The sequence below is a fragment of the Malaclemys terrapin genome, chromosome 13 (assembly GCF_027887155.1).
Source record: "Malaclemys terrapin pileata isolate rMalTer1 chromosome 13, rMalTer1.hap1, whole genome shotgun sequence".
NCBI classification, from domain to species: Eukaryota; Metazoa; Chordata; order Testudines; family Emydidae; genus Malaclemys; species Malaclemys terrapin.
The window spans coordinates 26,350,007-26,366,579 of record NC_071517.1 but is presented as its reverse complement, the minus strand read 5'-3'; the positions used below and the strand labels follow the sequence as shown (position 1 = coordinate 26,366,579).

The following is a 16,573-nucleotide window of genomic DNA, read 5'->3' as shown; positions in this document are numbered from 1 at the left end:
TGTTTTAATAAAAAAGGACACATGCTGCCAGTGAGTGAAATTCACTAGGTCAAGGGAAGAACCAGTGTGCAGAGTGATCTACACTTGGGGTCCTTCGGAACATTACTCAGCAGAGGCCCTGCCAGTTTGGATCTGACTCATGCTCCATCTAGCTCAGGATCCTGTCTCTCACAGTGGCAGTACCAAGAATGTCAGAGGAAGAGACGTCGCAGCAGGCAGATGTGGGATAATCTGCTCCTAGGGAAAGTTTGCCCTGGCTTCATAGAATCATAGAATCATAGAATATCAGAGTTGGAAGGGACCTCAAGAGGTCATCTAGTCCAACCCCCTGCTCAAAGCAGGACCAATTCCCAGCTAAATCATCCCAGCCAGGGCTTTGTCAAGCCGGGCCTTAAAAACCTCCAAGGAAGGAGACTCCACCACCTCCCTAGGTAACGCATTCCAGTGTTTCACCACCCTCCTAGTGAAATAGTTTTTCCTGATATCCAACCTGGACCTCCCCCACTGCAACTTGAGACCATTGCTCCTTGTTCTGTCATCTGCCACCACTGAGAACAGCCGAGCTCCATCCTCTTTGGAACCCCCCTTCAGGTAGTTGAAGGCTGCTATCAAATCCCCCCTCATTCTTCTCTTCTGGAGACTAAACAATCCCAGTTCTCTCAGCCTCTCCTCATAAGTCATGTGCTCCAGACCCCTAATCATTTTTGTTGCCCTCCGCTGGACTCTTTCCAATTTTTCCACATCCTTCTTGTAGTGTGGGGCCCAAAACTGGACACAGTATTCCAGATGAGGCCTCACCAATGTCGAATAAAGGGGAACGATCACGTTCCTCGATCTGCTGGCAATGCCCCTACTTATACAGCCCAAAATGCCGTTAGCCTTCTTGGCAACAAGAGCACACTGTTGACTCATATCCAGCTTCTCGTCCACTGTGACCCCTAGGTCCTTTTCTGCAGAACTGCTACCTAGCCATTCGGTCCCTAGTCTGTAGCAGTGCATGGGATTCTTCTGTCCTAAGTGCAGGACTCTGCACTTGTCCTTGTTGAACCTCATCAGGTTTTTTTCTGCCCAATCCTCTAATTTGTCTAGGTCCCTCTGTATCCGATCCCTACCCTCTAGTGTATCTACCACGCCTCCTAGTTTAGTGTCATCTGCAAACTTGCTGAGAGTGCAGTCCACACCATCCTCCAGATCATTAATAAAGATATTAAACAAAACCGGCCCCAGGACCGACCCTTGGGGCACTCCACTTGAAACCGGCTGCCAACTAGACATGGAGCCATTGATCACTACCCGTTGAGCCCGACGATCTAGCCAGCTTTCTATCCACCTTACAGTCCATTCATCCAGCCCATACTTCTTTAACTTGGTGGCAAGAATACTGTGGGAGACAGTATCAAAAGCTTTGCTAAAGTCAAGAAATAACACATCCACTGCTTTCCCCTCATCCACAGAGCCAGTTATCTCATCATAGAAGGCAATTAGGTTAGTCAGGCACGACTTCCCCTTCGTGAATCCATGCTGACTGTTCCTGATCACTTTCCTCTCCTCTAAATGTTTCATAATTGATTCCTTGAGGACCTGCTCCATGATTTTTCCAGGGACTGAGGTAAGGCTGACTGGCCTGTAATTCCCCGGATCCTCCTTCTTCCCTTTTTTAAAGATGGGCACTACATTAGCCTTTTTCCAGTCATCTGGGACCTCCCCCGATCGCCATGAGTTTTCAAAAATAATGGCTAATGGCTCTGCAATCTCACCCGCCAACTCCTTTAGCACCCTCGGATGCAGCGCATCCGGCCCCATGGACTTGTGCACGTCCAGTTTTTCTAAATAGTCCCGAACCACTTCTTTCTCCACAGAGGGTTGGTCACCTTCTCCCCATGCTGTACTGCCCAGTGCAGCAATCTGGGAGCTGACCTTGTGCGTGAAGACAGAGGCAAAAAAATCATTGAGTACATTAGCTTTTTCCACATCCTCGGTCACTAGGTTGCCTCCCTCATTCAGTAAGGGGCCCACACTTTCCTTGATTTTCTTCTTGTTGCTAACATACCTGAAGAAACCCTTCTTGTTACTCTTAACATCTCTTGCTAACTGCAACTCCAAGTGTGATTTGGCCTTCCTGATTTCACTCCTGCACGCCTGAGCAATAATTTTATACTCCTCCCTGGTCATTTGTCCAATCTTCCACTTCTTATAAGCCTCTTTTTTGCGTTTAAGATCAGCAAGGATTTCACTGTTTAGCCAAGCTGGTCGCCTGCCATATTTACTATTCTTTCTACGCATCGGGATGGTTTGTTCCTGCAACCTCAATAAGGATTCTTTAAAATACAGCCAGCTCTCCTGGACCCCTTTGCCCTTCATGTTATTCTCCCAGTTAACTTCCTCATGTAGAGGTTGGCTCACAGCTGAAGCAGGAGGAGATCCTTTCAAACTTTTCAAATTCTGTGTATTCTAAATTTGGGCATTCTTGTTATTCACCTAAACAGGGGATCCTTTCCTGAATCTTACTACATTCTTTGCCTCATTTGTATCTTGTGGCAATGAGTTCCACAGACTAATTATACATCAAAAAGTATTTACATTGGTTGCCTTTCAATTTTGTTGACTGTCCCCTTATTTTTGTGTTATGAAACACAACAATGAACAGAGGACCCCAGACCATTCATTATTCTGTATACATTTCTAATCTCCCCTTTGAGTTTCACTCTCCGACAATGTTGGATGTCAGCTTTACTTATACTATTGCTTCTTAGGTATGCTACCTATTCTGGAGAGGGACAGACTTCTTGACTGGTTCAGCTGGATTTCTAGCTCCAGAATTTGCTGAGCCTCAAGACATCGCAGAAATATTTTAGGAGAAATCACCTTGTTTTCTTCCTCTAGCTGCCTCTTCAGCTCCTCTGATTGCTGAGTGAAGGCTTGTTTACCTCTAGTCAACTGAGAAATCAAGGATTCTTTCTCTTCCATCTGTCGAGTGAGTTCACCTAATGGAAAAAATTCACATGATCAGATTCTAGAAACACTAGTCACATGACATCTCCCTCAGCGCTTTCTTAAAACTTGCTTCTTCAAAGTGGTTTAAACTCCTACAATCTACCCAGGACTGAGATACATCTGTATAAATCTCAAGGCATTTTTATTACTCTGCTCAGTGACACATGGGATCTTCCCCCATCTTCCCCTCATTTAACCATTTCTGATTGTGTTCTTTCCACTGTTGCTCACACCTTAACCTAAACTGTGCATTCTTCAAGGCAGGCGCTCCATTTATGTTTCTGTGAAGTCCCATGCCCATCCATGGCACCATAAGAGTAATACATTATAGGATACACCAAGTCCATGTCCCAGGATTGTTCCCTATAGTTCATATGCTGTTGCTTGGTCCAGCCTTCTTTTAAATGGTGGTAGTGTTTTCACCACTTGCACAGGAAGAATGTTCCACAGTCTAAGCACTGTGTTCAGTTACCATGGTGATGTACATGTTAAAAATGCATAGATATTTAGACAGCATGTTCAAAATGTCAGCACAAAGAACTTTTACGGGTGGTCTCTGGGCGTACCATTCTCAGTGTGCAGACGCTTTTTCTGTGTGTTCAAATCATTGATTAGCCTCATATGTTCATCGTTTTTTGTCTTGGTTTCACTGAACTGGTCTTCAAGGGCTCGGCACATCTTCTCCAGGTTACTCTGTTAAAAAATATAAAATAGATGATTTAGCTTATCTAACATTGTTGCAGAACAACTGTAGTGGGAAGAGTAACACACTGTCCGGCTACCTTGGCTTTGGAGACAGTCTCCATGTTACTAGCCAGGTCGTCAATCTCCATTTTCAGTTCACTCTTCTCTTTCTCCAGCTTCTGCTTGACTCGTTGCAGGTTGTCGATTTGCTCCCCAAGCTCTGCTGTGCTGTCTGCGTGCTTCTTCCGGAGGGCAGCGGCTGTGGCTTCATGCTGCAGAGTGGCCTCTTCAAGGTCTCGGCGCATTTTCTGGAATTCTGCCTCACGCTTCTTGTTCATCTCAATCTGAACTGCTGTGGCTCCACCAGCTTCTTCCAGACGCTCACTGATCTCCTCGAGTTCCCTGGAGAGATCAGCCCGCTGCTTCTCTGCTTTTGCCCGAGAGGCACGTTCAGCCTCTATCTCCTCCTCCAGTTCCTCCATGCGGGCCTGTGAGGGTTAATTTGTGAAATCAATAGTTCTGAACTGTCAGGTTTGGAATTAGTGTTAGGCAACAGCAGCACTTATACTTCCATAGTTGTAGGCCCAGAGGATGAAGTTCATAAATACTTTAGGCCTCACCGGAAATTACACTGGCCTGTGGCCTTGGACAAACAATATGCAGTTCTGGAGCAGTGGCAGATTGAAGGCCTGATATTTTATAAAGCTACATATGGGAGCTCTATAGATTTCATAGAGTTTAGGGCTAGAAAGGATCATCCTGTCTCATCTTCCATATAACACAGGCCACTAAACTTCACCCAGATACTCCTATATTGAGTGCAATGACATTAGTTAGACTAAAGCATTCCAGCAGTCAGTAGACTAAATTATTGTGTGCCACAGGCAAAGAATAGGAGATACCGAGATGCCACCAAAGCCTGAGGCCCCTGCAATGGCAGGAAGTTATATAATAAAAAGCCAGCATTGTACCTTTGTAATGGGTTAAGAGATTTGACTCTATCTCTGGTAAATCTTGATATTGCAAAATTATTCTAGAAACTGTCAGACCAGAACAGACCATTATCCTATCTCCTACAGTGACCAATATCTATACTTCTGAAGAAGATGAAAGAAATCCTGAATTGGGGAGTTATGGGATATCCTGCCCATAGAGGAAACATTTGCCTAACCCTGTCATTCAAAGGGTGATTTCTGTCCTGGATCATAAAGGTTTATATCACTTCCATTTGTATCCTCAATCTTGTCACTCTGGATGTTCTTGTTACTCTATAAATATCCAATTTGTTTTGGAAGCCTGCAAAGATCTTGGTCTCAATGATACCTTGTTACAATGAGTTCCACAGGCTAATTGCACATTACTTAACAACAGTTTCCTTTTATTGGTTTCAAATGTGCTGTTTTTCAGTTTTAAAGAATGGTCCCTTAGTTTTGAGTTATGACAAAGGATGAAATGGAATGCCTGGTTTACCTTCTCTCTGCCATTCATTATTTTGTATACCTGTGCCGCACCACCCCCACTGGTCTCCTCTCGAAATGAAAGAATACCAATCTTTTCAATTTCTCTTCATATGACGGTCTTTCCTTGCCTCTAACAATTTCCAACACCTATCTTTGAACTGTCTCTATTTCTGCTGTATGGTTTAGATGGCCAGACCTTCACACACTATTCCAGAGGAGATCAAATATTGATTTATGTAATGGCATTAGATAATTTTCAGTGTTATTTTGCATCCTGTTTCTTATACATCTTGACATTTCATTTTGTTTTAATCACCACGGCACATGGCAGAGGTCATCACTGAGCCATTCACAGTGATGCCCAGATCTCTTCCCTGAGTTGTTACAATTCATTTAGAGCCCAGTAAGCTACACAAATAGTTCAAATTATTCCCTCCAATTTGCATTACCTGGCATTTGTCAGCACTGAAGTTCATCTGTCATTGTGTTGACCATTTGCCTAATTTAGTTAGGTCCCTCAAAAGTTCCTCACAGGTTTCTCCAGCCCTGACTAACCCAATAATTTTGTATCACCTGCAGATCTTGCTGCCGATACCCTTTTGCAGATCATTTATAAACAACACAGTCCTAGTCATGGAACCGTGGCAGTCCTACTGATTGCCTTTCATGATGAAAACTGACCAGTATTCCTATTTTTTGCTTTCTGCTCCTCAGCCAGTTTCTGGTCCATGCCAGTACTTTCCCTCTCGCCACATGACTGCTTCAGTTCCTTAACAGTCTCGTCAGAAGGTCTTTGTCAAAGTCTTTTTAAAGTCCAAATAAATTATGTCAACCAATTTTCTTTTACTCACTTGTTTGACATTTTCAAATAATTCTTATGGATGAGTGAGTCATAATTTTCCTTTGCAGAAGCTGTGGTTTTTAGTCCCTACTACATCATGATAATGGAAAAGCTCTTTAAGCAATTTTTAAAGGTTTCTAAAGTGTATTTTTTACAATTTTGCATCCTTTAAATTACCTGTATGTTTGGACATGTGGTACTGAAGCAGCTTTACAGGTGGAGAGATACAGAAAAGAAAGAAGTGTATTTTACTTTGAACTTTATCACAAAGTCCTCAGGAGAAAGTTGGTGTTTCCAGAAGAAAAAAATTTGGAAACAAAATTCTCCCTGACAAACCAGCTCCATTGCTTCATTACCAGGATGGTTCACATTTCTATGGGACATTAGGACAGAGTTAAGGTAGTTTGTGGAAACTAAACCCCAATTTTTCTGAATTTCAATGGCATTTTCCTCCAAAACTGCAACGTTCTAACACTGTTTGTTTTGTTTGAGGGATGTACATTTCCAACCCTAACCATATCTTAGCAAAGCTTGCTGTCTGGAAATTACTTTTTATTTTAACTTTATTTCTGGACATTCGGAACTGTACATATGCACAGGAGAATATCATTGTATATACAGTAACTTACCAGTCAAGGGCCATGGTAACTGGAGAAAGTGCACTTGGGTGATTTATTAAATTTTGAGTCATGTTAATATTTTCATTTATGTGCAGGAAATTCTTTCTACTAGAATGTTTTAAGAATAAATACCCACTAATACTGCAGAAAATCTGATCAACTTTAAAGTGGGCTTTTATGAGCATGAAGACAGCTCTAATAGCTCTAAGGCTTTACCTGCAGTTCCTTAATTTTTTTTTGTAGCTGAGAACTTTGAGCCTGTTCATCTTCCACTTTGTTTTGTAACTGACTGATTTCAAACTCCTTCCTGGTAAAGAAGAAAAATGTAAAAGTCAATGTTTTAAAGACAAATTTGGACCCAAATTCAGAGGGATTAAAAAGCAGTGCTATACTTCTTCAGTTTGTCATCCGTTTGCTGCTTGTCATTTTCCAAATCCATGATGGATTCATGAGAAATCTTCAGATCCCCCTCAAGTTGTCTCTTTGCTCTCTCAAAGTCCATACGAAGCTTCTTCTCTTGTTCCAGAGACCCTTCAAGCTAAAACAACACACAAAACACACCAGCACTTTGAGAGGAACAGATAAAACACAAGCTGCCCCAAACAAACCACACCAGTGTGCCAATGGTTTTCTGAAGGCTTAAAAATTATTTGTGTGGGTTTTCCTGCTTTAAACACAGCTCATCCATCTCTCCACACATAGTCCAGCCCTCCCCTAATCCACCACAGCATCTACCTATGGGGTTCACCCTCACAAAAACCTTCCCTTACATCATCCACTTGCTGTTCCAGCTTAGATTTTGTTTTGGACAGCATGTTGACTTTATCCTCCTCGGCCTGCAGGTCATCCAGTGTTTGCTGGTGGACCTCTTGAAGGGCTTTCTTCTCCTTTGTGAGCTTGGAGATAGTTTCATCCAGAGCCGCCATCTCTTCAGTAAGATTCTTAATCTAGAAAACAACCAGCACCCATATTCTGAGGGGTAGGTGCAGTGTGTGGTATTTGGATGCATAGTGATCTGAAGGCACAGGGAGCACATAAGGAGGTGCCCTTTGCCAAACGCTTGCACAGGGATAGGCAGTGTTTCCTACAGTGCAGCTCTGTAGGCACTCAGGATGTGTGTGTGTGGGGAATACTCCTCTAGGCTTGCTATACTTGCTGGTAATGATAGGTGCCCCAGCATGGCACTCCTGTGCTATCTGCAATCTGATTCTGCCTGTGTCCTGTCCTGGAGATGGGCAAGGGCTCTCTTTCCCCTCCCCACAAATGCCCCTGTAAGGACAGATGTTGAGGCCCTCTGGGATTTTGTTGCTCTATGAGATGTGAATGTTGCAGTGACTGTTTCACTGGCTAGGGGCACAACTGGGAAGCAGTATGGACACACGATCAGCCCAAAAGATTCATCTCACATCCCTGCTGAAGCTTCCCTTCTCCTAGGAGAGGCAGCCCTCTGTGCAATCGAGCCACAGAACATCTTACACACTGCAGAGACCAAGGGCAAGAGGGACCCAGATGCAGTGAGAGAGGAAGTGATTTACTACAGACTGAGCATAGAGCCAGGTGTCCTGAGCCCTAGTGCAGTGCCCTTGTCAATAGGCCATGCTGGGCAATACCCCACACCAAGGCATGTGCAGGCGGGCTCAGAGATGGAGCGCTATGGAAAGGAACCAGTGGAATGAGGAAGGAGAGATCTTGAGAGGAAGAGGAGGAACTGGCTCAGCCCAGCCAGCAGGAACCATAAATCTGCCAGGCTACATATTAACGCAGTGAGACTCTCGAGCCAATGGCAGTTTGCTTTTCTCATGCATAGAGGCTAACTCTGCTGGTTTGGTTATAAGCACCTATCACCTGCAAAGTGTCCTGCTGGACACTGGGGGCTGCTTTTGTAACCCACGCACCTCCTGGGTGTGTTCTGTCCTCTCTAGTTGCACCGAGACCATTTAGAGATTAATGAGTCTGCTACAGCCTTAGCTAGGAGCCATGGGGCTTGGAGCAGTGAGACTCATGCATTTAGCTCCAAAGGTCCCAGGTTTGATCCTGCCTGACTGGGGTTTGTCAGTGTTACCTGTGACACATGCACAATGGGCAGGAAGGTGGCAGTCCATGCGAGCCCCCATCGTCCGCATGAGCCGGCTGTTCTGTCAGAAAGGGGCTATATTTTTTCCCACTGAAAAGCTAACATTCCTTCAGATGTGTCTTTTGCTGGTGAGTAATTGCAACCCCCTTCCCCAGTTCCTTGTATCTCAGTCTGATGTCGCTTCAGCTCAGCATGGGTAAAACGAACAACAGTGCTCTAGAGTGCCACATGCCTTTGGTGAACCCCTCGCCCAGCGTGCTGGGTAGGGTGACCAGGTGTCTGGTTTTCAACCGGAACCCCAGGTTGAAAAGGGATCCTGGTGGCTCCGGTCAGCATCGCTAACCGGGCCGTTGACGGTCCAGTTGCCGGCGCTGCACAGCGGGGCTGGCAGGCTCCCTGCTAGCTTCTGCACTGTGCGGCTCCCGGAAGCAGCGTCATGTCCCCCCTCCGGCTCCTACAAGTAGGGGCAGCCAGAGGGTTCTGCATGCTGCTCCCACCCCAAGCACCACCTCCACAGCTCCCATTGTCTGGGAACAGTGGCCAATTGTAGCTGCAGGGGCGGCGCCTGCAGACAGGGCAGCACGCAGAGCAGCCTAGCTGCGCCTCCATGTAGGAGCCGGAGAGGGCACATGCTGCTGCTTCTGGGAGCTGCTTGAGGTAAGCGCCACCTGGAGCCTGCACCCCTGACCCCCTTCTGGGCCCCAACCCCTTGCCCCCGCCCTGATCCCTCTTCCGCCCTCTGAACCCCTCGATCCCAGCCTGGAGCACCCTCCTGCACCTCAAACCCCTCATCCCAGCCCCACCCAGCATCTGCACCCCCAGCCAGAGGCCTTACTCCCCCCCACGCCCCAACCCCTGAGCCCCTTCCCATACTCCAAACCCCTTGGCTCCACCCCCCAGCCCAGAGCACCCTCCTGCACCCCAAACCCCTCATTCACAGAACCACCCCAGAATCTGCACCCCCCAGTCAGAACCCTCACACCTCTCCACACCCCAACCCCCGGCCTAAGCCCAGAGCCCCTTCCCATACTCCAAATCCCTCGGCTCCAACCCCCAGCCCAGAGCCCCCTCCTGCATCCCAAACCCCTCATCCCTACCCCCACCCTGGAGCCCACACCCCCAGCCAGAGCCATCACTCCCTCCTGCACCCCAACCCCCTGAGCCAGCCTGGTGAAAATGAGCGAGTGAGTGAGGGTGGGGAGCACGAGCGACAGAAGGAGGGGAGGATGGAATGAACAGGGGGCGGGGCCTCAGAGAAGGGGTGGGGGCATGGATGAGGCATCAGATAGGGGCGAGGCAGGGGGTGGGGCAAGGGTGTTCGGTTTTGTGCGAGTAGAAAGTTGGCAACCCTAGTGCTGGGAGCAGCAGGCCTCAGTGCTGGGCTGCCTCACTGAGCTCCCACTCACCTTGTTCTCCATGGCGTGCTTCTCCTTTTCCACTTTGGCCAGTGTCAGTTCCAGGTCGTCAATATCTTTCTTCAGCTCTGAACACTCATCCTCCAGTTTCCTCCTCTTTGCTGCCAGCTCTGCGTTGGTCTCCTCCTCATCCTCCACTCTTTCAGTCAGCTCCTTAATTTTAGCTTCCAGCTGGATCTTGCTTTTGATGAGTCCATCGCATCTCTCCTCGGCATCAGTCAGATTCTCACTTTCCTGGGGAAACATATTGGAGGCATGTTACATTTAGCATAAGAATGAAAGAGGCAATGGCACACACAGTGCTGGTGAATCCTCCATGCCATTGGAATGGACATGGCAGGATCCAGAACACGGGTTCCTTGGCTGACCCCCCACTCCAACGGGATCAGCCTGGGACTCTGCACTGGCCCCCCATTCCAACCCAAACAACATGGGATCAGCCTGGGCCCCCACACTGCCCCCACAACCCCAATGACATGGGATCAGCCTGGACCCCTGAACTCCCCCCAAGCCCAGGGATACCTGTTGCCAACTCTCTGTTATTTTGCAATGACACTGGCGATTCTGGGTGTTTTTTTACCTGTCTCATGAAAACGCAAAGGAAGGCACCAACTCGGGAGTGCTTGTGTGTTGGTGGGGCTGCAGCCAGCAAGGTGCTGTTTCCCTACCCCGTCTGTACGCCGCGTACATGGTTGCCCTTCGGATTGACTTCTCTGAACTGGAAAAGGGCCTGGGGAGCTCGGTTGCCAACAGCCATTGGTGCAATAAAGATCTCACTTCCCCCATTGCCTGTCTCTGAGCCCGGGACCCACGTGGCCATAACGACACTGCAACCGCTCAGGAGAGATGGAGTGGGGGGCCAGAAACGACCACTGTGATCATCTAGTCCCACCTCCTGCACCGCACGAGCTGGGGAACTGCCCCACATATCCTAGCGCAGACCTCCTAGAACAACATCCCATCCTGATTTGGACATGGCCAGTGATGCAGAATCCACTAGGATCCAGTGGATGACCTTTGTCGGATGCCAGGCCCACAAACAAAATGGCTGCCCTTCTATGGTCCAGGGTGTGGACAGAGCACAGGGAGGAGTAGCAGAGACCAGTGACAGGGGGATGGGGACAGTGAGGAAAGGTGCAGGGGGATGGAGGGGACAGAGGGAGGCTGAAAGAGTCGCAGCGGGCAACTGAGGGGGGTACATGGGGTGTGGAGGGGAGGAGCAGGCTGAGGAGGGTGCAGGGGAAGGAGGGAGGCTTAGGGGCTGAGGGGCTACAGGGAGTTGTGGGGGCAGCAAGGGGTGCAGGGGGATGTGGGGAGTGCAGGGGTGTGTGGGGGCCAGCTCCAGGGGGCAGAAGGAGGATGAAGGGAGACTTGGGGGGCAGGAGGCAAAGGGCAGCTGTGAGGGGATGTGGGGCAGAGGGAGTCTGAGGGGAGTTGCAGGGGACATGGGGGCAGAGGGGAGCTGTGAGGGGTGCAGGGGTGTGTATGGGCTGCGGGGGGTGTGTGTCTGCGAGGGGATGTGGGGGGCTGAACTGTGTGCAGGGTATGTTGGACCAGAGGGAGGCTGAGGGGGTCAGGGGCACTGGAACAATTTGTACAGTAGGGGTGCTGAGAGCCTTTGAACCAAACTGTAAACCCTGGATATAATGGAAACCACCCCCACGCCCCTAGTTCCAGCATCTATGGAGGGGGGCGCAGGGGTGTGTGGGGGCAGAGGGGATGCAGGGGGATGTGGGGCAGAGGGGAGGCTGCAGGGCCAGGAGGGAGGCTCAGGGGGCACAGGTGTGTTTGGGGGCCAGGAGGGAGGCTGCGGGGTGTGCGGGTGCCAGTGATCAGGTAGCAGCTGGACGAGTTAGCATGCCAGTTCCCCCAGACGGGCCCATGGAGGGGAAGGGGAAGTTTGTGTTACCGGGTTGCCACTTCCTACTTGGAGGAACGTAGTTCAGCCACCTCTGCGACAGAGAGCAGTTCAGTTGCTGCAGCCGCTGTGGTGCAGACATACCTGAGCAAGAAGGCATCGCAGGGCAGTCTAGGGCCAGCAGCTGTGATTGTCTCCAGGGCCGGCTCCAGGGTTTTGGCCGCCCCAAGCAGCCAAAAAAAAAAAAAAAAAAAGCCGTGGCCGCGATCGCAATCTGCAGCGGCAATTCGGCGGAAGGTCCTTCGCTCCAACTAGGAGTGAGGGACTGTCCGCTGAATAGCTGGACTTGCCGCCCCTCTCCGGAGTGGCCGCCCCAAGCACCTGCTTTCCAAGCTGGTGCCTGGAGCCGGCCCTGTTGTCTCTCAACTGCAGGCCCCAGCCCAATGAACAATGGATTTTCTGCTCAGGGACCAGCACATGGGAAAAGGAGTGAGGCTGTTTTCGAGGAGGTGCCTCCCTATGCAGGGGGAGCCAACTATTGCCTCATCTAGGCAGGACTTGCAGCAGAAACAGAAGGCAGGAAGGGCTTTTCCCAGTCTGACATGCCTAGAACCCTTGGATGCAGCAGGGTGAGATCAGACCGTGGGGTGGGATGGGGCAGGAGTGGGGCCGAGTTTCAGTACTTTCAGTACTTTCAAAGCTCACTATCTCTCCAGTGCTTCAAGAGTCAAGTGACTGCCATGTTGTCCCTGAAGGGGTTGAACTAGAAGACCAGAGTGACCATGGCCAAGGTGAGACTCTGAGGGAGTGTGTGTAAGGGTGCATCTATACTGCAACACATAACAGCTCCAGGAGGGGGGAGGCAGCAGGGAAAGGCTCTGGGACGGGGTAGGTAGAAGAGGGGGAAGGCTCTGGGACGGGGGAGGCAGAGGATGGGGAAGGCTCTGGGACGGGGAAGGTAAAGGAGGGGGAAGGCTCTGGGATGGGGGAGGCAGAGGAGGGGGAAAGCTCTGGCAGGGGGGAGGCAGCAAGGAAAGGCTCTGGCAGGGGGGAGGCAGAGGAGGGGGAAGGCTCTGGGACGGGGGAGGCAGAGGAGGGAGAAGGCTCTGGGATGCGGGAGGCAGAGGAGGGGGAAGGCTCTGGGAGTGGGGGGGCAGCAGGGCCTTTCCCTGCTAGAGCCTTTCCTCGCTGCAGTGAAAGGCAGGGAGCTGCTGAAGCCTTTCCCCACTGTCTCACCCTGCCAGAGCCTTTCACTGACATATGTAGCTACACACTGCAGTGTGGTCACAGTCTGCTTTTCACTGCAGCAAGTAGCTACACGCACCCTACACGCCGCTGACTGTGGTGTGTAGTGTAGACATAGCCCATGTGGCTGCGGGGCTCTGGAGGTCTGAGAGGCTGGTTTCAGGACCTGGGACAGCTTGACCGCACAGTCCCATGGCCCAAGGAGATGCTCAGTGAAGAATTCTGAGCCTGGGCATGTGCACTAGAGACCAGGGCTCACAACGTTAACATATAATTTGTCTGGAAATAACTACAAAGACTCTGCTTTATTGGCTCTTCACTCTACAATAGGTACTGATCTGGGAGTGACAGCTGAAAAGTTTTTCCCAATACCTGGTTCTTTTCTCCTTGCTACAGACTTCAGCTTTGCTGGCTGCAGGCTTGTCTGGTAAGGCTGTGAACTGAGACCTTCTGAAGTATTTAGTACCTTTATACAAGGCTCTGGTGAGGCCTCATCTGGAATACTGTGTGCAGTTCTGGTCTCCCATGTGTAAGAAAGATTAATTCAAACTGGAACAGGTGCAGAGAAGGGCTACTAGAATGATCCGAGGAATGGAAAACCTGCCTTATGAGAGGAGACTTAAGGAGCTTTGGTTGTTTCGCCTAACAAGACAAAGGCTGAGGGGAGATATGGTTGCTCTCTATAAATACACCACAGGGATAAACGCCAGAGCGGGAGAGGAGTTATGTAAGTCAAGGGGCAATGCTGAAATGGATATGAACTGGCCATCAACAAGTTTAGGCTTCAAATTAGATGAAGGTTTATAACCATCAGAGGAGGAAAAGTCTAGAACAGCCTGCCAAGGGCAATAGCGGGGACAAAGAACCTAGTTGGTTTCAAGACTGAGCTTGATACGTTTCTGGAGGGGATGGTATGATGAGACTGCCTACAATGGCATATGACCCATTGGCAACTGCTGGTAGCAAATATCTCCAGTGGCTGGAGACAGGACACTAGATGGGGAAGGCTCTGAGTTACTACCGTGAATTATTTTGCAGATGTCTGGCTGGTGTATATTGCTGACACACCCTAACTGAACACCATCTTTGTGGTCGGGAAGAAATTTTCCCGCAGGTCAGATTGGCAGAGACCCTGTGGGGTTTTCGCCTTCCTCTGCAGCGTGGGGCATGGGTTACTTGCTGTTTTGAACTAGAGCAAATGGCGGATTCTCTGTAACTTGAAGTCTTTAAATCATGATTTGAGGACTTCAGTAACTCCGTCAGAGGTTAGGGGTCTATTACAGGAGTGGGTGGGTGAAGTTCTGTGGATGTGATTTGCAGAAGCTCAGACGATCATGATGATCGGTTCTGGACTTAAAGTCTGAGTCTATGAGTCTATAACAGTGACTAGACTCTGCCCAGACCTAGGAGCGCCGCCAGCTTTTCTGCTGCCCTAGGCAGTGGAAGGTCCCGCTCCGAAATGCCGCCCCCCACAGAGGCAGCAGAAGGTCCCGCCGCCGAAATACTGCCGCGGTTATCGCCCCCCAAATTGTAGTGCCCTAGGCAACCGCCTAGGTCGCCTAATGGGTTGCGCTGGCCCTGCCCACACCTAGCAGGCTTGGAAGCACATGGGATCCAGTGATTGGGTACACTCGCAACAGACTGGTGACTGTACAGAGGGGGACTGGTCCATGTTGTGACTGTCCTTAAGTCCATGTTCACAACCTTCTCCCTGGCTCATGAAGATTCAGTCTCTGCTGTAGAGTCGCTCCCTGACAGCTGATGAGGATCAGTCTCTGCCCCCCCACATCCCTTCTCTAATAAGGTATCCCCTCCAGCACCTGCTGTAGGTTCTGCCCCAGCAGATGTGGGAGCAGATTGTGCTCTATTTCACATTTCACAGACCCCAGTTGGGAATATGCTGTGTCTATGTGCCATGGCTGCAGGGGATATACAATTTGTATATTGCGGGGCGGGGGGGACATTGAACCAAACTGTAAACCCTGTATAAGATGGAAACCACTTGAAGCCAGGGGATGCGGCAGCACCCCCTGCACCCCTAGTTCCAGCACCTATGCATGGTTGATGCCTCCAGGAGTTATTTGCTGCTGGGAGCATTTTATGCCCATTTTGTATTCACTTTGCTGAGGTGTAAGTGACAAGAGCAGGTGCAGAGCAGTGGGGAATCTAGCCGCTAGTCTATGAGTGTTGTGGAGTAGGGAGGGAAGCAGGCAGGAAAGGGTAAGTTCATTGTATTTGAAGGAGTGGAAGTTACTCACAGTCTGCACTTGGAGCTGCAGGTCATTTTTCTCTTGCAGCAGGGTCACCATTTTTTCCTCCAGTTCTTTCCTTTTTGCCTCAGATTTAGCAAGCTCTTCCTTCGTTCTCTCAAACTCTTCCTTCATGTTGGCCATCTCCTTCTCAGCTTCAGCACTCTTCAGCAAGGGCTTGATCTTGAAATACAGCTTCATCCAGGGCCAGTGCTTGACATTCATGAATGAACGAATGTTGTATTGGAGAGTATAGATGGATTCCCTGAAAATCCATTAAATTACAGCTTAAAGAATGCAGAGTATGGAGCCAATGGGACTTGGGTTAGGAATAAATTCCAGGTATTAGAAGGACAGTTTCTCTAAGTACCATCTAAACAGCTTTTGCGGGAGATTTGTGTTGAAACCACTACATAACTGGGTGTAAACAAGATACTTCTAGTCCCTGTGGAGGTGCAATGATGGACACTCTCTGAATAGAACACAAAGAAATGCTCTGAAACAGAGAAAACACTTCTGGACTGTAACTTGTGGGGCCTTTAGAATGTGCTTTCCCCAAATCTCAATGCTGCTCAAGCTAATGCTATTGAGAAGAACTGGCTGCAGGACTCCACCTGCCCAGGGAATACAGGTTTAGAGAGGCAGTTGCTTGTTACCTTCTCTCACTCATCTTCTTGAATTCTACACGCATAAGGTACCCTCTGCACACAGCCTGCGTATGGGTGATGAGGCTCACAAGCTTCTCATCTCTCATCTCCTCCAGCAGTCCCAGGAGACCAGCCTTGAAGAATACCTAAAGCGTCATGGAGAGATACAGTATTAGTTTGGGGGCAAAGCGGGTATGCAGCCAATGGAGAGGACACAGGACATAGCAGCAAAGAAAGGATTCCCATGGAGTGAAGATCTGAAAAGCTGGAGGAATGCTGGATCCCCTTTACAGACCTGAGTGTGCACTGACACCGGCACATGTCAATCAGTGTGAATCTGCTCCCCATGTCACTCTAGCTCTGCTCTCATGCTCTCAGAACAGCATGAGTCACTCAGGGCCCTCCGTGATCTCAAATTACTAAAGCAAAGCCCTATGATAATGCCACATCTGGCTAGGGAGCTCAAGCTGACAGCCACTAATGAGC

The 16,573-nt window shown here is 49.3% G+C and overlaps 1 protein-coding gene across 1 annotated transcript in view; it reads right to left on the bottom strand.

Annotated features, from left to right (window-relative positions):
- LOC128848160 (myosin-13) overlaps positions 1 to 16,573 on the bottom strand; it is a 70,328-nt gene that overhangs the window by 18,524 nt on the left and 35,231 nt on the right. The window contains exons 20-28 of the mRNA XM_054047968.1: positions 16,097 to 16,233; positions 15,450 to 15,705; positions 10,080 to 10,322; positions 7,370 to 7,546; positions 6,992 to 7,137; positions 6,816 to 6,906; positions 3,777 to 4,166; positions 3,561 to 3,687; positions 2,866 to 2,984 (exon numbers count right to left, since the gene is read on the bottom strand). Of these exons, the coding sequence (XP_053903943.1) occupies positions 2,866 to 2,984; positions 3,561 to 3,687; positions 3,777 to 4,166; positions 6,816 to 6,906; positions 6,992 to 7,137; positions 7,370 to 7,546; positions 10,080 to 10,322; positions 15,450 to 15,705; positions 16,097 to 16,233 (1,686 nt within the window). The remainder of the gene's footprint in view (positions 1 to 2,865; positions 2,985 to 3,560; positions 3,688 to 3,776; positions 4,167 to 6,815; positions 6,907 to 6,991; positions 7,138 to 7,369; positions 7,547 to 10,079; positions 10,323 to 15,449; positions 15,706 to 16,096; positions 16,234 to 16,573) is intronic.